At 42.9% G+C, this 25,900-nt stretch overlaps 1 protein-coding gene across 4 annotated transcripts in view; it reads left to right on the forward strand.

The window, feature by feature from the left end:
- The first annotated feature begins 10,575 nt into the window (after positions 1–10,575).
- AGTPBP1 (ATP/GTP binding carboxypeptidase 1) overlaps positions 10,576–25,900 on the forward strand; it is a 69,277-nt gene continuing 53,952 nt past the window's right edge. For 3 of the 4 annotated variants that reach the window (XM_050913256.1, XM_050913258.1, XM_050913259.1), the window contains exons 1-3: positions 18,576–18,632; positions 20,620–20,751; positions 21,765–21,835. In XM_050913256.1, coding sequence (XP_050769213.1) covers positions 21,804–21,835 — 32 coding nt within the window. In that variant the 5' untranslated portion in view covers positions 18,576–18,632; positions 20,620–20,751; positions 21,765–21,803. Of the gene's footprint in view, positions 10,615–18,575; positions 18,633–20,619; positions 20,752–21,764; positions 21,836–25,900 lie in introns of those variants that run through there. The other variant, XM_050913257.1, reaches the window with a different exon arrangement.

Raw genomic sequence — 25,900 nt, forward strand, 5'->3', positions numbered from 1 at the left:
AGGGAACTGTAAAACTGACCACACACAAGTTTGTTATTTGTACAAAGTGTATCCAAACAAGCTTGTGAAAATGGGCATATTTCCTCTGACTTATTCAGCAGAAAGTAATATCAAGATTACCGCAGCAGTGTTAAGCAACTTCAGACTGGAATATAATTTTTAAACTTCACCGACTAGTTATTTCGAACTGTTTTTGTGCTTACGCAATCTCATGATACGCAGGGCAGCCCTGAACAATTTTACGTTTTGCCAGTCAGTCTGCCTTTGAGACACCCGCAATGCTAAATCTCCCCTTATCTAGTCGGAGATCTTGCAAGAGACACCTACGAGCCCGGCGAGCTCTAAACAGCTTAATCAAAGCCGCCATGGAAGCTTTAAACAAAAGCCCCCGTAACATGAGACCTCCCAGGCATCGGCAATTAACAAAAACAAAGGGCCGGGGGGGGATCAAACGGATTTTGAAAACTAGTCCAGGAGCCCCTTCGCCCAAGCAATGCTCAGCTTCCCTTCGCCCCCGTCAGTATGTCACTAGTTCTCAAGCGACCGCAGGGGCTGCCAGGCTCAGCGGGCTGGGATGAGGAAATACGTCGGAAACTAATTAAACCAAATGGAAACCACGCTTCAGTTTCAGACACGAACGCCAGCACAGCCAGACCCTCCCGGGCTCTCCTCTTCCCGCAGGTCACCGGGCCCCAAACCCGGCGCTGCCTCGACCCCGGCCGCCCCGCAGCTCACCGGGCCCTGCTAAGGCACGGGGCCGGCGGGCAGCCTAACTCCCGCCGGGCCGACCGAGCACGGCGAGCGGCCGCTCGCTGACAGGCCGGGTGGCTCCTCCGCCCCGCCGCAGGGGAGGGGCCAGCGCGGCGCCCGCCCGCCCCGCCGCGGGGCACCGGCACAGGCGCTGCGGCCGCCCGCCCGGCCGCCCGCCACCGAGGACTCCCTCCCTCCCGCCCTCAGCGGTGCTGGCTCTGCCTGGCGCCCCGGCGAGGCGGGGCGGGAGGCAGTCGCGCTGCCCGCAGCGGCGGCACGCCACACGCCACCCGCCTCCCCGCGCGGGGCAGGGGGCCCTCACCCGCCGCGTCCCGCGCCGCCGGCCCGCTCCCTCCTGCCCGCCGAGCCTGCCTAGGCCGCCGCCGCCGCCGCCGCCGCGCACGCGCAGACCTGCCGCCGCCGCCAGCCCGCGAACCCGGCCCCAGGGTCCCGGCGCAGGCGCGCACACGCGCCGCAGGGCTCCGCCGCGCCCCTCCCCCCCCCGCAGATGCGCACGCGCGTGCCACCGCTAACGGGGCGGGGCGAGAAGCGGGGACCAGCGGGAGAAAGGCAGGTGGCGGCGGCGGCGCCGCTCGGCGGCCGCTGGGCGCGCGGGCAGCCGTTGCGTCCGCGCCGTAGTCTGAGGGAGTGGGCCGGCTGAGCCGGGTGCGGCAGCGAAGGCTCCGCCGAGCTCGCTGCCGGTGAGCGTGCCCTGAGCCCCCCGTTGTGCGGGAGAGGCGGGGGGGAGTCCCTGGGGGAGCGGCGGGAGTCCCTCTCCGCAGAGCAGGGGCCCGAGTACGCCTGGCTCGGGCTGGGAGGAAGAAGACTGAGGAGGGGTCTGAGGCCTGGCGGCATGTGGAGGCCGTGGCGCCACGGGCGGCGGGACCCTGCCGCTTAGCGAGGGCGGAGAGCCTCCGTCTCTAGGTCTGTCTCAAAAGGTGTCGGCGAACCGCTGCTAGCGGCGGCCCGGCTCCGCCTCTGCAGGCATCTGTGGTGCCCGCTCTCAGTCCAGTCCCTGGCGCCTTCCGCTGCCCGCCGGCTGGTCGTGCCCTGGCGCGAATCAGAGCTTGGTGAAGGTGCAGTGCTGACTGCTGGGTTTTGGGGGTCGTCGGCTCAGCGGGCAGCGCGATGCAGCCATGCGGCTTGTTCTGGCAGTTTGCCGAATTTGAATTGCCGGATTGGAAGCAGACTTGAGGCGATTTTTTTTTTTTCTGTGTTAGCTGTTACCTCCCCTTCCTTTTGCCCTCTCCGTTTTAATGAAAGGTATCGGCTAGAGATTACGTAACTGTGTTTCTCTGCAGAGTTTACTCAGCTGTGCTGATCATCTCTTTTGTCGGGGGGAAACCAGCTGACATGTCTAAGGGAACTACATTTTTAGAGCCATTTACAGCGGATTTGATCTTTATTATTTTTTTCAAAATGCACAAACTGAATGCTTCTAGTGTTTCTGGCAAAGATCACCAGTGTAAAAGACAGTGACTAATGTACTTTACTAACCAAATAGAGGCGAGCTTAAGTAGATTTTGCCTCCAAGGTTGTGAGGAAGGAGTTAGATTTTAAAATGAAAACGCTAACTTCAGCCATCACCCTTTCTATTCAATGTGCTCAAAGTACAGAGCATTTGTACTTGGAGGAAAGCAAGAGGAGAAAATGCATTGTGAGCTCCTGTTAAACCAATGACAGCACCTACTTTATCTGAGAGAATTGTCTTTAGTTCAATGGCTGTTGAAATGACTGGTGGTTCACAGCTGCGCTGTACTTATACTCTATATAATAGGCATCTTAAGGTTATGGTGGCAAAGAGCTGATCATTATTATTGAACCTGATGGTGGTTAAAACATCTGTAAATGAAAGCTGGTTGTATCTTCTTTGATATAGAAAGCAGTGATACCTGGACCAGCACTCTGCTCTGTAGAAAGACAGATTTTCTGGGGAATTCCATTTTTAATTTCAAGAGAGAAGGGCTGTAGCCCATATAATAATCTCTAATAATCGTTTAGCTATGAAATTAACACCCCCCCCCAACATTTAATGAAAATTAGTTTCTGAAAAGGTAGTATGTTTGAAATTTGTCACAGATGCTTCTGTTAGCAAATACCTATTTGTGTTTCTGCACAGACTGAATGGTAGTAATTACGAGCTGGTTTTTGTGAAGTAATCGTGGTGATCTCAGTCCAGTTCTCAGTAGACCAATGGATGCATCATAACTAACTGTAAGCAATTATCACTTCTCTTGGCAAAAATACCAGGCATTAAAAATGAACAGCAGTTGGTTGTGTGTGTGTGAAATGACGGTAGCAGTTTAAAAAGTTAACGTATGTTCACTGCAGTAATCCCTAAGCTGAGATGCTTTGTTTCGAGAACATCAAAGCACTTTAACCTGATATGATACAATGAAGTGCATTGGTAGAGCGCTGTGAAGGGCTGATCTAACTTCTGGTATATGTGATACTCGCATGGGAAGATCCAGAGAAATAAAATCACTTTTTACTTATTTTTAGGTTACACACACACACAATTATTTTTTGGGGGGATAGATTACAAAAGTTACTAGTATTTAAAATGCCTTGGTGTTTAATACAAAAGTATCCTTCTTTTTCTTAGTCAAGCACATACATGTAGGATCCACAAGGTAGTCCTCAATGTTAAGCAAAACAGAAAAGCAACCTCCAGATAATTCTTGGTGGTTGTGTCCAGAACATGTTGTGTGCTTCTCTCTTGGTGAAGTGGGAGTAGATTAAATGTATGAGGAACTTGCTTCAGTGTTAATTATGGAGTACCTTTGTTCCTGTAATACAGTCAGAACACATCATCATAGACTTGACTTAAATAGGCTGCTTTATTTAAGAAAACTTCAGCTAACCGTGTACCAGTTTAGGGTGTAGTCAGTTGACTACCTGCTATTTTTGTCTTTCCAAAATGATGTTACATTAATTTTGAAGGTACTGATGTATTTTGTATGAGTTTGTAATATAGAGTGCCTATTTTTGCACTGCAGAAACTCATACTAAAGCATTATGAATTTTTTAAGGTTACTTAAGAGGAGAAATGAGCAAACTTGCCCTCTACTGTTCAGCTTAAGAAAAAAAAATCCTGTAAAAGGAATTTTGACCAGCATGAGCAAAAAGGCATCTGCAGTGTTTGAAGTACTGTGTGCACAAAGGTCAATTAAATCAAATGCAAAAACATAATTTACCAATAAGTTTTGTCTCTTTATAATGTATTCTCCTCATGCTCTGGATGCTATTTGTGAAACATGCTAAATAAATGGAAGCAGATTTAAGAGGTAAGTCTCCTTTGTTCGCTCTAAGGATCAAGAATCTTAAGTGCGTAGAGTTACATATTGACCTGTTTGTACAAAATTGTATCGTTTGTTTATCATTTTCTGAATAACACAGAGAACCCTCCTCTCCCTCCGGAAGTTTCTTAAGTCCATTGTGGGAAAAGAGGTCACCTGCTGCAAGTTACTTTCAGTTAGCTTTCCACCAAGAAGTAGGTATCTCATAGTCATTTTTGAAGATTATTCTTTACCTTTTGCCTTGCTTAATGTATGGCTGATTTTTCAGGAACTTAATATTGCTTTGGATGCCCTTGTTAATGGAAGTAATTGGTGCAGGGAGAAAAGGAAAATGGAGATATGTGAAAGTATGCAAATACTTTCATAAGTAGAAAGAAGGTGACCTTCAGCTGGGCCAAAGGCTATTTTAATTCTTGCTGTTCTTTAATGTGCCTATATATGAAGGAATTTACCACAGGCTATTCCAGATTAACAGCCTGTTTAAAAACAAAACAAAACAACCTGAAAAACTGCCCCAGTTTGCTGTTTCATAGTACTTAGCTGACAGCTTTGTCCTAATATAAGCTGTCAAAATCTGGTGCACTGATACAACTAAAAATACCTATGATAGTAGTCGGGATATGAAGAAGTAGCAACATATTGCCCTCAGTGCACAAATCAAATGATATGCATAAATTCTTTTTTTCTTTTTTAAACTGTGAGTATGGAGGTTCTTGTCTGACTGAAAGATACGAGATTCACTCTTGGTTTTGGTTGGGATATCCCTTGTATATAAATTAAATGTGATTGTCAGTAGGCGTACGGAAAAAAGTGGCTGACTTGGTATGAGCCTTTGAAACATGGTGCATCACTTTTGAAATTTGTCCTCTTCCGGCCCTGAAAAACAACACCCACTCCTTCCCACCCCCAATCCCCAGAACACTTAGATGAAAATATCCACCAGGGTGCAAATCTATACATTCTGAGTTACTCTGTGCAAAGAATATTGATGGGTTATTTCATTTGTAGTATTACAAAAGCAAGAGCAGCTGAATGAATCACAGATGTGAAGTTGAACTGAAATGCTTTTGTATGCATTGAAATACACACGTAACAGAGCACAAAAGATCATCTCAAAGGTGAAAAAGAACAGAGGCTATGTTGGAAAACTACCAAGTGTTCTAATGGTTAGGGAGGAATGACATATACAGAGATAAAGAGCCAAAAACAAATTCTCCAGTGTGTATGTAAAGACAAGTGTTGGCTTTCAAATGAGGGAGTGATTGTTTTTCAGAGTTAAGGAGAGCTGGTAGCTGTGTTCATTATCTGGAACTGACTGGATATGTTCAATGCATAGGCGTATAGAAACAGGCAAGGCAGATTTAACTAGTACAGGTTAAGATTTAATAGGAAACAATGAGTAGCCAGGTGATAATTACAAAAGAAGACGATAGGATCTAATAACGCTTACGCATTCCTACCCATTGAAGTATTTTGAAGGGCTTTTTCTTATTCTCCTTGCTTTTCCTGCCCCCAGAGGGGATAACCCTCTGGTGATTATATTAGCTGTACGGTCTGGTCCTAGAAGTCATACTGTACTGCTTGCATAGTAGTAAATGTTGATTTAACAGACTACAAATATGCAGTTGGGAGTGGGGAGCCTGTCTTTGTCTGAAAACTTGGGTCTCTGCATAAACATCAGCAATCTGTTGCTCGATTCATTGCTTGTATTGCCTTATCAAAAATACTAAATGAATGCAGTGTGATTTGTGTAGACACATAAGCTGCGTTTTTAGCTTATGATGCTGGACACCTCTAATGTCCTTGCCTTTCCATATTGTGTGTAGATTGACATATATTTGTTAATTTTTTTCTAAGTGCTTGGATTGTCCCATTAAGAAGTATATTCCTATGACTGAATTTCATACAAATACCAAAATCAGAGACTTGATTTTGTGTGGAACCGGTTCTGCTCCACAAGGCAGTAGTACTGTTGCTGCTGTTTTCAGAGAAGAGTGCCTGGCTCCCCATCAAGCTTTCATTTAATGGCAGTGTAATTTGCCATGACCTTATTTTCAGAACACCACAGATTTATGATTTTCTCTGGCTAAATAAACTGTTAATTGTTTGCAATAGTCTTGTGCACCAGTTTTCAAGATTTTACTTGAAATGTTGTAAAATTTTGTGAAGTTGGAAGAATAATGAACCATTATATTAACTTCATAGCATCAGATAAATGTTTAGAATTGTATTCTGTTTAATGTGATTTTTATGTATATCTTTACAAAAGATTCAATGGATAAACTATTCACTTTTGCACGCAGTTCAAAAACAAACAAAGCTAGGGCAGATTCCTGCAGTCTCATATAAGTAAACTGCATCTGAATCGGTGAGAATTATTATGTACATAACAGCAGTGGCCTGCTATTGCATTTGTACACCAGAGTGAAGTTTTCTAAAGGTAAACTTGTTCTCTGTAGAAATAAATCCTAAACTTGGAATCACTTTATCTGCCAAAAAAAAAAAAAAAATCTAGGTTCAAGCAATTGTGTCGGGTTGACCCTGGCCAGATGCCAGGTGCCCACCAAAGCTGCTCGATCACTCCCTCTCCTCAGCTGGACAGGGGGGAGAAAATAAAACGAAAGGCTCGTAGGGTCGAGATAAGGACAGGGAGATCATTTCACCAATTACCGTCATGGGCAAAACAGACTCGACTTGGGGAAAAATTAGTTTAATTTATTGCTAGTCAAATCAGAGCAGGATAATGAGAAATAAAACCAAATCTTAAAACACCCTCCCCCCACCCCTCCCTTCTTCCCAGGCTTAACTTTACTCCTGATTTTCTCTACCTCCTCCCCGCCCCAAGCAGCGCAGGGGGATGGGGAATGGGGGTTTGGGTCAGTTCATCACATGTTGTTTCTGCCGCTCCTTCCTCCTCAGGGGGAGAAGGACTCACTCTTCCCCTGCTCCAGCGTGGGGTCCCTCCCACGGGAGACAGTCCTTCACGAACTTCTCCAACGTGAGTCCTTCCCACGGGCTACAGTTCTTCACGAACTGCTCCAGCGTGGGTCCCATCCACGGGGTGCAGTCCTTCAGGAACAGACTGCTCCAGCCTGGGTCCCCCGCGGGGTCACAAGTCCTGCCAGCAAACCTGCTTCAGCATGGGCTCCTCTCTCCATGGGGCCACGGGTCCTGCCAGGAGCCTACTCCAGCGCGGGCTTCCCACGGGGTCACAGCGTCCTTCGTGCATCCACCTGCTCCGGCGTGGGGTCCTCCACGGGCTGCAGGTGGATATCTGCTCCACCATTAACCTCCATGGGCTGCAGGGGGACAGCCTGCCTCACCATGGTCTTCACCACGGGCTGCAGGGGAATCTCTCTGCTCCGGTGCCTGGAGCACCGCCTCCCCCTCCTTCTTCACTGACCTTGGTGTCTGCGGAGTTGTTCCTCTCACATCTTCTCACTCCGCTCTCTCTGGCTGCAACTGCAACTCCCCTGTAACTTCTTTTCGCTTTCTTAAATATGTTATCCCAGAGGCGCTACCACTGTTGCTGATGGGCTCGGCCTTGGCCAGCGGCGGGTCCATCCTGGAACCCGCTGGCATTAACTTTATCGGACATAGGGGAAGCTTCTAGCAGCTTCTCACAGAAGCCACCCCTGTAGCCCCCCTGCTACCGAAACCGTGCCACGCAAACCCAATACAGCAATCAATGACCTTTAACTTCCCATAAACAGATGTTTTGCTAGTAAAAATAGGAGTTCTGCACAGAACAATCTTTTGGGTAAAATAATTAAGATAAATGCAGCCCCCCCCCCCCGAAAACTTATATCTTCTGCATTCTTTGTTTACATTAACAGTGAGAAAATTCAATGGGTTTCAGTAACTGATACGAGTATTTGTATTAGGCATGTTACTATCACTCATTTTTTCTTAAGTGAAATTACTCTTTTTGCCAGTCTTAAATTAATTGGATCTGCTGCTCTGTCCTCTTTCTTCAGTAGAGAATTCTCATATTTTTAACCGATTTATTTTTGTCATGTGCCAGGACACATACAGAGCTGTTCAAAAACATTTGTTGCTTAACTAAAGTGAACTGACTTTGAGTTCAGCTTTAAAAAATTTGAGGGATTTTTATCTACACCCCCCTTATTTGCTCTTTACTTGCCAGAGCCTGCCTGACACTATTTTTGTCTTTGCCTGACTCATACTTGAGTTTATTCCTCGTCTTCTGCTTTGCTTTAGACAGAGTTATGCATTGAAAATAATTCCATGAATAGAACTTCACAGAAAACTTGTAGCTGTACTGTTTGCTCTTTTAAGTATTCTCTCTTAATCGTTGTCCAATGTGACCGCTGTTAGGGAACAAGTGGGACTGTTCCTACCCGTTGCCAATGTGCTGGTAAATTCCTGCATTCTGATTATCTGCATTCTTCTCATTCACGCTAGATGACTGGAGAAACCTGTAAGGTAGGAGAGGGAGGAATCTCCTTCCAAATACGTGTGTATTTTCTGATGGTAACCCATAGGTTTACAAGTTTTAGAACCATAACTGATGTTGAGTTTTTTGCTGGAGAAAGACCAAGTGAATAATAAAATCAAGGACGACTGCTTATGTGCCTTAATCACTCCTATCCATTCATGTTAATATGGTGGGAAGGGGACTTAAGAAAACGTAATCAAGCATTTATGCATAAATTACATGATAATGGAATAAAGAATCTGTTATACCACTTTAAACTTGAATTAACTCCACCAAAACTCTAGTTGACTTCCCTGATTTAACGCGTAGAAATTGGCTGATGCTAGTTAGCTAGACACACTGTGTTTAATCAGACCCAGATAGAAGGACTGGTATCTCCCGTCTGTCATAGCTATGCAGAGGTAGTCCCCTACTCCTAACTTGTGCGGTTTCTGCTGACTTGCCAGTAAAGCGGCTTTGTTCTGTGTCCAGAAGGTATAGATGTGTATGTTCGCTGCACAGATCATCTGTGGACCGTTGCATGGATGATAAGCAGAACTTACCTTTCTAACACTGTAACACCATCTGAGTTAAAGGAGTAACAAGCAGTAACTGTAAACAATTGTTCAGGTGAATCGGCCCTAAGGAAGAGTTGCCAACTGTCACCCGAAACGCACAGCTACTTCCAAGACAGTAGGAAAGTCTTGGATATCTTCGGTCCTGTCTTTGTGAGTGGAATAAATTACGGTGTGTCAGGCAGCAGCTGCACGTGCTGTAGCCAGGTGTATGTATTTTGAAAGGCAAGATGAATAAAAGTGTGTACAATGTAAAGGATCTGAAATCTGGTTTTTACTGAACAAGAATTAGAATGGGTAACTCCATGGTTGCAGAATGTTATTGGGAAATGAACCTTGCATATTGCTATTAGGGACTGTGCCTTTATCCTTAGCTATTATTGGTAGAAATGAGATTTGAACTGGATTTCAATTTACCAGCCTTCACTAAGGGGCTGCTTCTCCTTTCTAAGTTTTGTAAACTATCAGTATAAAGATTTGACCTCGGAATTCTTAGCACTTTCCTTTCTTCGTTTGAGGAACTTCATGAAAAAGGAAATGTTACTTCTTGGTTGTTACAGATTAGCAAGTGTCAGGGAGGGAGATTGAACTGCCCCCTTCGAGAAGTCATCGGTGATACCGAGTGGCTCAAAACCGGGCACAGAGAGGTTAATTTGCCGTAAAACGTAATGGTTTTTAAGTGTACGAAGTATTATTTCCCTTTTGCAAAGATTTGGAGGGGAAAGAGGGGGGAAATAAGAGAACGAAGCCTTTGGCTTTTACAGATCACTAATCTGAGTCGTCTTGCTTGGTTCAGTGCTTCCTCAGTGCCCCAGGCAGTACGGATCTATGGCTCCACTGCAGTTGCGAGTACTCGCCGGCCACGAAAAATCGGGTGTGAAAGTTCCGCTGGGCGCGGGGGCCGCGCGCCACGACAGTACGGAAAACTCAGGCGAGCGGCCGGTGTGAAGGGCGGCGCTGCCGGCGGGGCAGATGCCCGCGACTTGCAATGCTGATCCCGCAGCCGTATGATTCCCACGCGCCTCCCGGTTCGTACAGCCGCTGCCCTGAGGCAGTCCGCACTCTCCCTCGCCACCCGGCCCCGGCCACCGGCGAGGCGCCTCAGCGGCCGCAGGGAAGGCCCGCAGCAGCACCGCCTCTGAGGCGGGCCGGGAGAAGGCGGGCCGTGGCCAGGTGAAGAGCTTCCCGGCTTCCCCTCGCAGCTTCCTCCGGCGCCGCTGCGAGCAGCCGCCCGCTCCGCTCCTCTGCCTCCGGGCGGCGGCGGCAGGGGCCGCGCAGGCCGGGCACCGCGCTCCCCCCGGCGGCGGCGCGGGGCGCCTGCGCGAGGGCGGGGCGGGGCGGGGGGGCCGTGACGCGCTGCGGTGCGGGCAGGTTCCTGCCGCCGCCGCTCGCGTGAAGACGGCGGGGGCGCAGCGCGGAGCCGCCGCCCCGGCGCGGCACGGCGCCCCCGCCTGAGCGCCGCGGGCTGAGGGGCACCCCTCCCGCCGCTTCGGCCGTCCCTCAGGGGGGCTGCGGGGCAGCCCCAGCCCTCGGGACGGCGGCTGCCGCAAAGGTGAAGCCCCGCGGGCGGGCAGCGCCCTCGGCAGCGCGGGCCGGGCCGCAGCGGGGGCAGGGCGAGGCGAGGCGCCCGCGGGGAGGGGCCGGGGCCGGGACTTGAGGCGGGGTGGGGCGCGGCGGGGTCCGCCCGACCGCCGGCTTCCCCCCGTGCCGGGTGGCGGGCTCATCCCTGTCGGGGAGCGGCGGGTGTGCGTGGGGACGCACGGCCACGGCAGCTCTCTCTGGGAGCCGCGCCTCGCGTGTTCCCACCTGCGGAGGTGGTTACGGGTCCGCCGGGAGGAGCGGTGCCTGGTTTCGGGGCCTGGCCGGAGGGTCGGGTCTGCCCGCGGCAGGGGGCGCGGGGCCCGCCGCGGGCCGCAGGGTGCGTTTCTTCGTCCGCGCGGTGCGGTGCGGTGCGTGGCCCGTTCGGGCACGCTGTGCGAGGCGGCGTTACGGCAAAACTTTTACGCTCCGCGAAGCGGAAAGGCTGTGGGTGCCCCCCCGTCCTGCTGGCCTGCTAACGCCGCGGCTTTGCGGCCCCCTGCCCTGCCGGGCGGGATAGCCTGCTGTGGGTATTGCGTGGAAAACACGGCGGCTGGAGTAACGCTTGCTTAATGTGCCGTGCGGCGTAGCCTGCTGAACGTCTGTTTAACTTAACGCTCCTTGGGTAGGAGTTTGTTAATATTTTGCGGTTTTTTTCTTTTCCTGCTTCCTCTTACAGTTGTGGAAATCTAGCATAGCCAGTATTGCTGTAGGTGTCGTTTCAAATGCTTGACAGAGAGAATCTGAGAAATGGGCTGTGTATTGGGGGGTGGTGTGGTATTTTTCTTCAGCGTGAACTGTTTTCAGACACTGAGCTTTGTCAGATGTTTAGGGATCCTGACCTGGATGAACTTTTATTACATACACTTACAGCTGTAAGCTTTCCGTGGTATGTTAGAGGCAGAGATGAAATTCTTCTATGTACGTGTATGGTGTAAAAACACTATGAAACTGCTCTATAGCCTTGTGGTATGAATGTTGATTTTTGCTTATTTATTTTTCCATCATGAGGAAATTAGCTCTCCAACGAGTGTATTCCCACTAATGATGCTCTTTTAGAGAAATATGCATGTGAACTACCTTTAGAGGTTTTATTTCATGAAAAGGCTTGCCTGTTTTGCAGGTACCTTCCAGTGTGTATTTTGCTGCTGCATATAGTGATGGGTGACAGCATGCTGCTGATGGGATAGCCCCACCTTCTGGCTAATCCTTCAGTGAAATCATATTTGTGACCTAAGAGTTTTTCTGGAAATTCTACTTCATGATGTGCATTGTGAGTGCAAGTGCAAGTCTGTGTTGGAATATCTTTTTATTTTGGGGGCTGGGGAGTGGCAAGATAATATTCTTTTCTGGAGACCTTCCTATTTAATGTCGAGATAACTTTATCACCTGCCCCTGTTTCAGCAGAACAAGTTTTTATTGTCAGTTTCTGATGTCTCAGTTCATAACTGTGATTTTTTTTTTTTTATGCTAGCATAAATTAAGGGAAGTACTTTTTTTTTTTTTAAAGCTTCATAAAAATAAGTTTCTCTTTTTATTTTTTTCAAAAAGAAAGGAAAGGATCGCAAACCAAGGAGTAGTCTTGGTTTGTGATGTGATACCTGATCTATGTTTGTGTGAAGTGATACCTGTTCTCAGGCTTAGCTCTCAGTTCAGGTTTTGGAGATGGCAGTGCTCATACTTAAGTTCTCATATTCAAGAAAGTCACAGTTTGCCTTCCAAATGGAAGCTTTGAACTTGAAAAATATTCAGTTGTCTTGGTAGTAGATGGTAACACACCATCAGCTGATTTATATTAGTTGGGTTATTGCTGCTGGGAGCAACTTCCCTGAAACTATGCGTGAGAAGCTACAGTTAGAGAGGAAAACTCAGGAGAAGGCTCTCTGAAGTCCTCTTGGCTTACAGAAGGAGCTTGCTATTTCACCTCATGTTTAGGTTTTAGTCTAGGGAAGACATTCAGCTTGTCACTCAACAACTTGTCAGCAATGTATCTTATGATTAGAGACTTTGCAGTCTTTAAAATTCATGGTGATACTCTGCTGGACATATCTGGGAACCATCTGTTTTTTGGCTCTCAATATGTTACTTGAAACTTCTCCTTGAATTCCAGTGTCTGCGAGCTGCTTGCTCTTAGGAGATTGCTCCTGTGGTATGAATTGCTAATGTCCGAAAGAACTGAATGCTGCTCAAGTCACCCTGGCCCTGGAGTATAACTGCAGTAATTGAAGTGTTTAAACTCCTTAAACAACTTTGAGGGGAAGTTGGGTTTCTTGGAGTGAGTGTGGGAGTGCTGAACAAGGCAGCTGCTTGTATGCGTGCTTAGGAGGGATTTGTAATGGCAGTATATCTCTGGGTATGTTTTCAAGCCCTGCCACTATCCACAGCTTAACTGTCCAATATCCTGTGCTAAGCATCAAGAAGATTATGAACTGTTCAGTGTGTGTCCTGGATACATGGACTATTCAGCATGGTTTACATTTGGAAATATGGTTTTGTAACAGTTAAATGTAGAAAGACTGGAAGTAGGTGGGGAGGAGGGGAGCACCCAAACATCCTTTCTTTTGCAACAGCTGCAGAGGTGACAGTCCTGAAACTGTCATCCTAAAAGCTTAGTGCATTAAAAGGCACATGTAAATTTTCACTACATCTTTAAAAAACCTTACCATTTATAAGAAGCAGGATGTCCAGGGTTTTGCGCAGTGAAGGTAGGTAGTACTGTTTTAATTTCTTCAAGTATAATTCATAAGCTAAATGGTACGAATCAAGGTTTTGAAAGTGAGAATGGTTGCTGAGAGTTTTATGGATTGTGAGATGATTGTGTTTCTGCATACTGATGAGGTTGAAGGGCTGGAAGTATATTTGAGTAGATAAATCTGCAACATGGAGTCACAGATTTTTTTCCTTTTCTTTTTTGCTTCTGGATTAAAACCAGGCTTGAGGGTTTGCTTTAACTCAGCTGGTGAACTAGCAAGTTTAGATGTTTCGGTTGATTTCTTTACAGACTGACCTGAGCCATCAAGACGGTGTAAGGCAAAGGAGCAGTCACTGGGTTAGGTGCTGGAAAGCACCTCTAACATTTAGCACTGTATCAGTGAAGCATTTCCAAGAGCTGGGGAAAGTTACTGGATTTCCAGTTCTTGTTCAATGTTTGGTGTAGGGAAATGCTTAGTTTGTGCTATGATTGTCCTTTCCCTCCTGGCTATTTTTATTACCCCCCCCCTCCCTCCCTGTGCCATTCACCTTCTACCTGATGAAAAGGTTATGCTAGCTGGGCAAGAAGTAGCTGACTTTTGCAGTATTTCTGTCAACTTAAATCATGCAAGCTTTGAATGTGATACTCTGTGAGCCTGGTGATTGCAAGTTTGTCGTGTCTTGAGGAGTAACCTTATGCTTGCCGTGCTGGTAACTTTCTAGGTGCTTCTTTCCAGGCAAGAAATGAAGTACTGTTCTCTTATTTTGCTCTTTTCCCAATAAATGCTTCTTTTTCTTTCTTTCGTTCTTTCTCTCTCTCTCTTTTTCTTTTTTTTTTTTTTTAAAGGGACTCACTATTAGATATTTAGAGCTTTTTTTGGCTACTTGTGTCAGACTTTGTTTTTACAGTTAAGTGGACTGGTGGTAATTGCCTGCATGACATAGTTGGCGAGCTGCTGTACAGGGCTTTGGCGCTCCAGTCGTCTGTGGAGCTTTATGTATGTAATTTTGAATGTCTGATTATAAACTGCAGTTTATCTAGTCATGTCAAAAAGCCAGCACTTTGCTATAATGCAGCAATGGGTAAACGAATCAGCTGACTTTTTTGTTTCCTAACTTAAACTTTTATAGCAAAGGGTACAAGGAAAAGGCAGTAGGTGATTTTCAGAAGTATTTTTTCTTTGAGTAAGGTTGTTAGCCTTTTCATTTTATTTTGTATTTGAAAATTAGACTCTTTTCCACCAAAAACTTAAGATTTTTTTTTTTTTTTTTGCTGCTTAGAGGAGTTGGTTAGCTTTAGTCATTAGATAAAGGGTTATTTTCTGCCATTTCCACATGAAGTCTTACAATTACATCTGGAACAAAAGTGTCTCTAGTTTTTCTAGTATCTTGAACAAACTTTTTCTTGTGGAAGAAATACTTTTCATGTACCCTTAGGTACATTATCATTTTTTGATGACACTAAAAGCTTTTCGTACTGCTGCATATTAAAGTATTAGGAAGAGATAACTGTTTAGTGTGTACTTGAAGCCATTCTGTCCTAACTTACAATTTAATTTAAGAAACAGCTGGTCCTGAAAATTGTCTGTCTCTGGGCTATTGACTAGGACTTTAATTCCTATGAGACTTCCACAAAATAAGATCGGGGATGGGGTGGGAAGTCTATGTTTTTGTTTCACAGTGCTTGTAGAAGAAGGTTCAGGAACCAGGCTAGGAATAGACAACTTCAGAAAACAAGTTTTCCCTGCCACATTAGTTATATAACTCTTTATGTATATGGATTCTGTTTACTAGGTTGTGGTTGAGTACAATGTAGGATTTGCCAGCTTGAAACTTAGCTGTGAAACTTGAAGGATTTCCCCAGGTTTTCAATCACTAGAGTTTTAAGTTGGATTATAGATAACCAGAACCTTTATATGTTGTACTGTGGATTGAGGTTTCAGGATACGAAGCAGTTTGTAGAAATAACTGTGGCATCTCAAAATAGCCTGTGAGAGTTTTAATCTAACATTAGGTCTCATGTTTTTATTAAGGAAATTGTTCACATCCAATAACTTTGCTACTTTGTATGGCTTTAAAATAGAAACATTTTCTGTCAAAAACCCCCAGTTTTTTAAAAAAATACTTGTGGAAGTTGTCACTTGGAGTACTGAATTGGGAAATAATACTTCATGTGTGAATGAGTAAATGATTAAATGGCCAGAGGGGTTATTTAAGGTATAATTTCTAAGCCCTTTGCAAAGGGACAGTCCTCCTTACGGTGCAAGAGGATGAAATGGTGAGGTAGCACCACTGTATTAATAGCAGTGGCCAGTTCTTACTGCTGCCAAAGGAAGAGCACTGTGCTGTCCTGGTGAATGTTTCTTGTGTAATCTCAAGTAACATAATACTGCAGTTTTCCATATTGTGCAGGGATATTTGTGGGGTTTTGCCATATTTAGGATGCTGGTTATCACGGTGTTGACCTGCTCTCTACAAGCATTCTGGGTAGTTTGCTTTTTGGTACTGAGACCAGTGACTTTTGCTGTCACATGTTGCTGCTCATCCTAAATTTTGAACACAGAGCCTATTCCTACAAGTGTAAATTTACTTAGGTTAATAGTCTGTTCCTGCAAACAATTTACTTCTATGTTTAAAAAAGTAAACCACAAGTAGTATTTTGGAATTAAGATTGCCTAAAGCACAAAGAATGCAGTAGTCTTTTTATATGGTTGTGTTTAAACAGACTTTTTCAGTGTCTTGAGTATTTCAACCTATGAACACCTTGTGAGACTTCAGGGTATATGAAATGATATACTATCAAAGACCAGTTTGCTTCTGGTTTTATCTGCACTGGGGCTCGGGGGACCCACATGTACTGCTGTGAGAGATAGAAGTGTCTTCTGGAAGGATAGTCCAGAATGCAGTCACCTGATCTAGTGGAGAGTTTTGATTTAGCTTTTTTTCTGCCTAGCATTTATGAAATATTAAATCATTACATGTTTTCTCAGTTCATACCTAGGGTTTCTGTGTTTAATTTTTTAATTCATTGCTTTTTGACACAATTCTGTCCTCTGAACTTTTGTATTCCTTCCTTTTTTGCACACTAGTTTGTTTTTTTTATACTGTAGCATTTTGAAAGATTTAGGTCAGCTACTTGCTTCCACTATCAGATAAATAAGTACACAGCAGAGAAATGACTTATTTGCTGTGCACTTGTTCATGATTACTTTTTTTAACCTTTCAAATCAATAACTCCATGATGAGCATAAGTGAAGTCTGAGCTCTGGCTTTGAAAATGCTTCGGGATGCGCCTAGCTTTGGATACAAAGCGAAACATGGAAATAGAGATAGATGAACAATCTTACAGGTTTTGCAGACTTATTATGATAGATATACATGATAAAACTGAAGCTTTGTTTTGTCTCTTCATGAATATGATTTGATATGTGGTTTTTGCAACTCATGATAATAAAATATCTTCTTTAATATATGGTGAACAGACTTGAAAAATAAGCCTTTCTTTCTATATAAAGTATATTAGTTAAGAAAATGAGTTTCTGGAAAATAAAAACACAGAAAATAGAATATACTGCAGGTAGAACAGATTTAGTAGTATCAATAAACTATGCATATCCATACTTGGTTTTGATTTTTCAGTTTCGTTTGATGAAAAGAACTGTCATCTTTGGAATGTAGTTACAAAGTACTTTGCAGGAAAGTCCTAGTATTAACCAGGGTAAATTTCAGAGGTCTCTGGCTTTTTTAAGGAGTTTATTTTCTGGGGGTTTTTTTTGTTTGTTTTTCTTGTGTGTGGTTGTGTGGGTGTTGTTTTTTTTTTTTTTGGTTGGTGGTTTGTTGTTGTTTGGGGTTTTTTTTGGGGGGGGGAGGGTTAAGAAAAGAAAATACAGAGATACTTTAAATTTTTTAGTTACGGTTACCCTTCCAAGACAGGCATGTTCCGTGTTAAAGTATTTTGGTCAATTGAAGCATGTGAATTCTGTTTATGTAAACTTAGAACATCTTCCAGCCTCAGTAGCAGACAAATTACCTTTGTTTTCCCTAAGAGAGAGCTCTAATAGTAGAATTTTAGCATGAAAACTGGGTTTTTTTCAGCCTCTGTGGTCTCGAGAGGTAGGCCTTATCTGGCATACTCTGTACATGTTGCTTCTGAGCACGTCTGTTTTTGTGGCAAAAGTCATTTTGCCCTGTCTGAGTAGTACTGCTCCCTTTGCTTGCCGTTACTGTGCTGGGTAGTGGTAGATTTGTCTTCCATGGCAGTTGTTTGAAAAGATACTTTTTGGGGAGATTTTCCATTGCAAGAAAATAGGCTTGATTGCAAGACAGTCTGGTATAATTCCCAAATATAGATATATATTTTAAATGTGTATATAAAAAACTTCCAGTTTCAGTGAAAAAGAAAAAAGGGGGGGAAAAAGCAACCATGAAAGCAGAGCTGCTGTTGGTTAAAATAAGTTTTGAGCCTCAGATGTGAGGCTACTGTGTGTTTAACACATGAGAATTTCTTTCAGATGTGATGTTATCAAAATGACAATGAAAGTGCTCAGTACTGACATTGTAATGGTGACTATGCATTTTTTCTTATTATGATTGTAAGTTAGAGTAAGGACTGGAGTTTGGTTTTGTGTCTGCCTTCTTTACTGTCCATTAGCGATTAATGGGAGATAAAAGGGAAGACAATTTACAGTGAATACACTTAACTGCAGGTTCTAGTGCAGTTGAGCTATGCATTACTGTACTGAGTTTAATTTGATTTCTTCAGTTTTATTTAAAGATAGCTGTTCAGAGCATGTAGAAATTCCACCTGGATGGCTTGCAATAAATAAGGGATATACTCACTTTCCCCTGAAATACATGCATCAGTTTAAGTACCAGAATCTTAAAGAAGATGCAAGAAGAGCTATATGACAGTGCATGCAAAGTATTTAGTTAGTAGCATTTACTCTTTTTTAATTTGCTCTTTCCATTATTAGGTAGATGATGGGGAGTAAATTTGATGATTAGGTGGCTTTCTACTGTGGTACGAATTTCCTGATATTTGCATGAAAATGAAAAAGAGAAGAGTTTGTCTTCTAAGAGAGAAGACAAACAAGGGAAGTAGGACAGGCACTGACCTGATTTTAGTGAAGGGGATTTTTATTTATTTGCTTATTTTTTGAAACAGATGGCATTTTAGGTTTCTCTTCCCCCGAAGCAGTGGATTTAGGATCACAAAAGTAAATGAATGCCTAAAATGGGAAGGAGACACTGCTTTCTGGAAGAATCAGGAGCCAGTTTTGACTGTGCGTCAGATACAGATAGGTGAGATCAAGTTAAAAAGAGGGCTTTGTTTGGTGTCCCTAGTGAAGAGTTTGGACAAGAAACTTCACGAGTAGTTGATGTGTGAACTTCAGGGTCTGAAGTAACGGACGAAGCCTCAAACCTGGTAGTTGGCAAAGAAAAGCCCAACTCTAGAAGTTTCTTCATCCACATGAGAAGAACTGGGGCTGAGGCTGTTTATAAAAGAGGATAGCAACATCTGGATTCTGTGACCCTGGTCATAATCCCTTTATGTTTTCCTGCAGAAGCCCTGAGGTTCTGTTACCTGTGCTAGCAGAATGGTATTGGTATCGAGCATTAAGAGCACAGCACCAGAGTTACTAATTCCCATTTCACCTCCCATGCAGGTCGCTACCTAACTTGTGTCAGTAAAATTTCCTCTGAATCCTGTTACAATGTCTGACCAGAATTATTGCTGGCTTGGAGAGGCTGAGTATCTTGGTGTTCTTCTAATGCATATAAATAAACTTAGTATTCAGGAAGATGGTGTCCTTACGAGTCCTCTGTAGTCTAACAGGCACTCCCAGTAATGCCTAATAGACACACCTGAATGTGAGGTCGGAATGAAATGGTGCCAGTTTGTTTTTTTAGCCATTGTTTTGAGCAAAAGAAAATGGCTTTGTGATAGTGCTTGCCATTTTGTGCAGTAGGTTTGTGGTTAGACTATTTATCCAAGAAGTAGGAGTGTGGGTTCCATGTTGTTCTGTTACATTTCAGCACATGCCAAAACTTATATGAAAGGTAAATATTGGGGGGGTATCCTCTGCCCTTTTGCATGAGCTTTGCCAGTGAGTGGCAAAGTTTCATAGGGCTGAAAAGATGGATCAGCGGAGAAGGTGAGTCAGTGGCTCAGTGACACTGAGGAGGGAGGCAAATACATGTCACAAGGCCTGTCTTTGTTTTTCTGGGGAGAAAGAAAAAGGTGAAAATTATATATAACTTCGTGCAGTCCATTTAATTTATCTTAGTGTTGGTAGCATTATTACAGTGAGTGCAGCTTTCTGATTTGGAATTTTACCTATCTGGAGAAATTTCCTATGAAGAAGCTGCCTATTTCCCCTGTGCGGGTGGGAGGATGGAGGGGATAATGTTCCACAGACAATGTGGAAAGGCAGAGGGAGACTGCACAGAATCCAGTGTACATCAACTTGAAGTTTAATTAGTCAACACTCCCTGTTCTCCTCTGTTCCCCTCCAACTTGAGGCTTTTTTTTTTAATCGTTGTTGTTGGTCTTTTAAATGCAGAAGAACTGATGCTAATTTAGCCTCTGCTCTGCTACCACTGGCAGGCAAGTGGTGTTAAATGTGTTTAAAAAGTATGTTTAAATTGAGACTCATGCACCTTCTGCCTTTACCTTTCTATCAATCCTTTATTCAAAATAAGCAAAATATTAAAAGTTTTAAAAATAGTTTGGAAGTAGCTCTTTTGCATCACCTAGTAAAATGTTAAAGAGAGATTTTCTTACTTTAGTATGCATAAATGTTCCACCACAACTCTCTGGATTGCTGATATATGTATTTCTGTCTCTTTTCTTTTTCTTTCTGCTCCTTCTCACTGTTTTTTTGCAGACATTCTTGTGCTTTTTCTTATCTGCTTGTCTTTTCCCTTTGACCTGGAGCATTTGCACATTAGTGCTTACTGAAATACTTTGTGGTGAATTTAGGGCAAACCAAATTAGGACCTTGCAGTTCAAGATAGTTAGCTCTGTAGCTGGCTCCACTTGTACAGCAGTTCACTACACTATAATATGTAGACACTATTGGCACTGGCAGACTGTTCATCATCTGTCTGACAGCAGGTCAACGCTGCAAGCAAAACAGCACTTGGCTACTTGAATTAAAGAATCTAATATTTTCCCCCCAGTAAGACCTGCAACTTGGTTCGAATAATCCAGACTTTATAATTAGTGAAATTGTCTGCATTGTGGTGGACACAGCTATTCTCTTGTAACTACTCATTTTCTTTAAAGGAAGTCAAGATAGTTTACACTTGAAGAGTACTTGGACAAATCTAGGACACCTGTTAACTTGAGTCAAGCTGGAATTCTTGTGAAAAGCTGAGCATTTGCTTCCTGGCTGCTGGGAAAAGATTCTGCTTTCAGGTAAGTCTGGAAATAAGCTTGCTTGATACTTTGTTTGCCTTAGGCTTTTAGCAATTGCAGAGTGGAATTTACCAGTAATAAAAACCTTATTATTTTATGTGCTGAACAACAAGGATTTTTGAGAGGTCTTACAAATTTCTCTTTGGGGGGGCTGTGTGTGTGGTTGACTGAATTTCTTGCCTGCATTTCCCAAGAGAACAAGTGCTTTATCTTCTTCATTCTCACCACCCGTATGTTTGAACATCCTTTTTTCCCTTTACTTTGTCTTCTACCTTAAGCTAACCACTGTGCTCTTTGAGGACACTGGGTTTTTTTCACAGTGGGAGTATTTGTCATTCATACCAGATCTCAAATGGAACTACTGAGGCTCAGTAGATGGTCCTGTAGACTGCAACCTTAATTGCTTGGAGGCACCGCTTGAGGAAGCAGTGTACCCTGAGGACACTATGTCCTTAAAAGGATAGGAAAATTGAGTCCTTAGCACGATATGGTTTCTGTCCAAGAAATGTATTCAGGTCTTGCTTAAATAAGAACACCAAACACTCCATGTTTCTCACTGTGCCTCTAGTCCTAGTTATCCTATAGATACATGAAATGGCAGTCAGAAATAAGTATGTTGTGGCATCTCACAACATTGTCAAGTAAGTTTAAAGAAGTGTATTTACTGGCTTTGGCAAAAGCTTTGTTCAATAAAATTCTGTCGTGGACATGAAAATATTGTCTATTAAGTAACTGATACAAATTTCTGTTTTATTATAATCAGACTCTCTGAGCTGGGTAGGACTGAATTATAATGCAGAATCATGCTCCATACTTGTATTGCAATATTTTATTTTTGAAAGCTAAATCAAATAGATTGAAGAGAGAAGAGCTTGTGACAGTGTGGAGAAATGCAGTCAATGCAAATTAACTTATTTAACATTTCTAGTGTAGAGACATCTAATATGGTAGTAACATTTCATCATTAAAGAACCGAAGATGTTGATAATTTGTAGTTGTTTAATATCTTCCAGGTTATCAGAGATGGTGATTTGAAGAATCAGGTTTCCGATATGAACAAAGTAAAAACATCATCTGAAAAAAGGTAAACTTAAAACTATAGTGACTTCTCAACATCAAGCTATTTGAGATTTGTGAAAAAGCAGTCTTTATCTTAATAACAAGATAAATAAAATACACAGTATGGGTGCCTAGTAAGAATGTGTAAGTTGATGTACTGGAGCACTGAGGGAGTCAATACTGATTAGCATAAAGTAGCTTCACATTTAATAAATAATTTTTTTAAATTTAAAGTTTTCAGCTACTGTTAGACATGTTCAAATATAAAATATACATTAAATTTCATTGAAACAATTATCAGTTAATTTAATCATTTCATGCAAATATTGGCAAAACGTAAAATGATTTTTACTGAAGGAATTAAAGGACAAGTTTATAATACTGTATAAGAAGCCATGAATTTGTCGTAAGATGTATATCATTCTCCAACAATCCTTCAATCCAACACACAGCTAGGACAAACAAGAGTGAGACTACAGAAGATTTCAAGAGTTGAAAAGTTGTGTTTGTTATTTTCATGGTAACTTGTTTTAGCAAATATTTGAAAAAGTTATGAGATTATCTATGGAAGGCAACATGTCTGTTAAGCATCAGGAAACTCTTGAAATGCTTTCAGTCTTACTCTTTTCTTAAGCTAGCACAGGTTAAACCACCTTGTTAAATCAAACCATCTAATCAGATTTAAAAAAAAATATTCCAAAGGTGGCAAAATAGGGAATTTTGGCTTCAGTCTTAGTTCTCTGAAATACCGATTATTTTCTAAATGAGTGGATGAATTTGCATGAAGGACATGCTCTGCTGTGGATTAATTTTATATCTTGGGATGGATTTAAAATTTGAATTTAAATGCTTGCATGTAGAATCATCTTTGCTTTTGCTGACTTTAACAGTGGAACGGCTTGATATGAGAAACTGGTTATTCCTGTTTGTGTGAGAAATGGATCAAAAGAAATAGTAAAGAAACTATTATGTTTTCTACTTATGGTATATTAGTTCCTTAGACATTATGGTAAGCAAAGTCAAACTCTCTGTCGGCAATGGGTATTCTTGGAAATACTACTAATTATAATACATAAAGTATACTATCACAAAGAATATTAGATTTTTGCAGAGTGGCTACTTAAGTGCCATTTATTCTTCTTTAGTTATTGAGTTAAAATGAAAGTTTCCATCCTTGCAATTCAAAACAGTTGTTCCCTAAGTCATGAATAAAGTATGGTGAATTTATTGTACAGAGATAGCTGTGAACTAATCAGAATTACCACCTTTCTAAAGAGTATTTGGTAACTGTGGAGATGATTGAGGAGAAAAAAATTGGAAATGGTTTGCGTTGGAATAAAATGAAAACAAACTCATGAGAAGCCTGCCTACTTTAAAATAGTGTTTTAAAGGCTCACTGTAATGTGCTGAAACACAGAAGACCTGTTTGCTGTGGGGGAAGAAGACACTCCCTGATACCTCAGTGTGCTGACTGACTGCAAACAGCAGTTTCAGAGGAAGTAGCTACAGTTGGGAAACTGAAAGTTTCTGATGACTTCCTTCATTTGACGATTATCTTTTGGAAGGCTTCTTGCAAGGTGAATAGCCGAAAACCATTCTAAGATAACTCTAAAGGCTGTCATGGCAGCTTATAAAAATTCAGTTATCTTTCTCATCATGAGCAGACACTTAGAAAGGTGTAACGATGTGTTTTAGCATTTGCGTAGCGGAAGTAGTGTACAGTGAGTAATGGAAAGCTGTGAATCTAGCACTTCTTCATAATCAGAGTAAGAATGCTTAAACCTTTTGGGAGTTGGTGGGACTGGAAGAAATGTCCTTGCAGTGAGGGAACTTTCTTTGAGAAGATGTTTTCTTGTTGAAGGAGTTCTCTTTCAAATGTGAACCCCTGAAGTCCTCTCTTCTCACTGTCTGGGCAGTTACTTCCTCTGTATCTACTCATAGCTTTCCTAACCAGAGAAGGAGGAAATCCACAAAGCTCCCTGGTTAGCTCGAGTCACGCTGTACACTTTGGCAACAGTTGAGATGATGGCAAGCTTGTTCATGCTTCCTTTCTGCAAGTAAGATGGTGGTGTGAGGGGTGTTTTGAGCTGCGGCCTTTGAACGTGGGATGGAGAAAGAGTTTCCTGCCTATGGAGACATGCAGTATATGGGATCAAATAAGCCTGGTAAACTTCACCTCAGGGTGCTAAAGAAAGTCTAAATCCATCGCAGAATAATAATTATTGGTTGTCTTCAGAACTCATGAGATATGAATTAAGTAGTGAAAGACAGAGATGGCAAACCTAGTGGTTGTGTCTGTGGGAGTCGGGGAGCAGAAACCGAGTAGCTGTAGATCAGCCATCTTCTCTTCTTTGCACAGAAGGATCCTGGAAGAACTAACCAAACGGGTGAGGCTGCGAACAGCCAAAGGTGGTTTGAGTTGTTCTTGAAAATACATCTGATCTTTCGTGTGTGAGAGTTTAATAGGTCCCACGAGCAGGAAAGTGGCATTAAAATACTATGTATATGTTTACAGTCTTATGAAAATAACCATTGCATATGATTGCCATCAGGAAGCTAAGGCAAGTGCTCCATCCAAGTGCTCTGGAGTAGAGCACTGACTGGATACTAGAGCAGTGGTAGTTGATCGCTGTCAGAAGGAAACGGTGCACAGTTTGTTTCTGGATGTGCTCTTTCTTTCTCTTTCTGGTTACAGTTAATGACTGAAAATATTTTGAGCTTCGACTAATGATCTGAAAGAGAAGAAAGAGTTCTTGTTAAAATTGCAGAGAACTTGAAGCTGGAAAGATCTGCAAAAATATTGGAGGACCAAATGATTTCAAAATACTCTTGTGAAATGCAGAAAATGGTTAAGAATACTTGATGGAAATATGTGCAAGGTACCGTGCTTAGAGAGGTATACCACTGGAACGGATAAAGGACAGTCACATTTGTCGTGAGGAGAGCCAGAAATAGTAAGATTAAGCTGCAAGGAGAAAAACTTATGAATGAAGGGATACAAAGTGTTAGAATGAAGTTGCCTTTGGTTATTGAATCACCATTTTTGCAGGCCATTAAGGACTGGTTGGGCATATGTCTGTGATGAAGAGCAGCTGTGGTGTTCATCCAGCTCTGAAGAGAATAGTTTATATGGCCTTATGAAGTTTCTTCTGGTGCTCCTTAGTTGTGATTTTTATAACTAAAGATAGTAGAGACTCTACGTAACCCTCAGTGACTACAGAGTGCTCTTGTGAGAAGGCTTTAGAATGGGTGGGGTGAAAAATGTCTGTTTTAGTAACAAGAAGGGTTCTTCACATTGTGGGAAAACAAGTCTTGTATGAAAGGCTGGCCACAGTGTTCAGGGTATTCATGTGAGGTTCTGCAATGTCACCAGCTTAAGAGGAAATCTAGCTCTGACAGGACACAGTTTTTATTTTGCCATTCTGACTATTTCCGTGGTTTACCTAGCTGTTGGATTAAAAATACTGAATTCCATGGTGCGCCTCTGTTCTGGAGACCTGTCTTCTAGATTTGGATCCTGAATGGTTTGTTGGTCAAAACGTATGTATTTGCATTACAAATATCAGAAAGAGTCCCATTGCAAGTTGGGCTTCCGTCTTGTTCTTAGGTCAGATGAGTTGTCACAGCAGTATTACATACAGGAGCAAAGTCAGTCAGGCTGGCTGCCGTAACTCCTGTCCTACAGCCTTTTCGATTTACCGTGTAGACATTGAAAGCTGTCACAGTATTATAACCACTGTGCATATTAATGTAGAATATTAATAAATAAGAGTAGAATTCTTGTTTTAAGAAGAAAACTCAGTCATAGGTAAGAGGAAATCAGGACTTTAATTTATATTTCAGCATAGACTCTGGGCTGGTGTTATTTTCAAGAACACTTTATTGGGTATGCTGAAGATGTGAAGTTTATTTGGCTGTATTTCTGTTGGAAGACTTCCTGCAAGATGAATAGTTTAAAACCATTCTGAAGGTATCTCTTTAACTGCTACAATGAGCGCACATTGCTCTTTATAGAAACGCTGGCTCCAGGAGAAGATTATACCTCTAAATCTTAGGACTTAAATTGTTATGCCACCTGGTAGTAAGAATG

This window comes from Gymnogyps californianus, chromosome Z, assembly GCF_018139145.2.
Source record: "Gymnogyps californianus isolate 813 chromosome Z, ASM1813914v2, whole genome shotgun sequence".
NCBI lineage: Eukaryota > Metazoa > Chordata > Aves > Accipitriformes > Cathartidae > Gymnogyps > Gymnogyps californianus.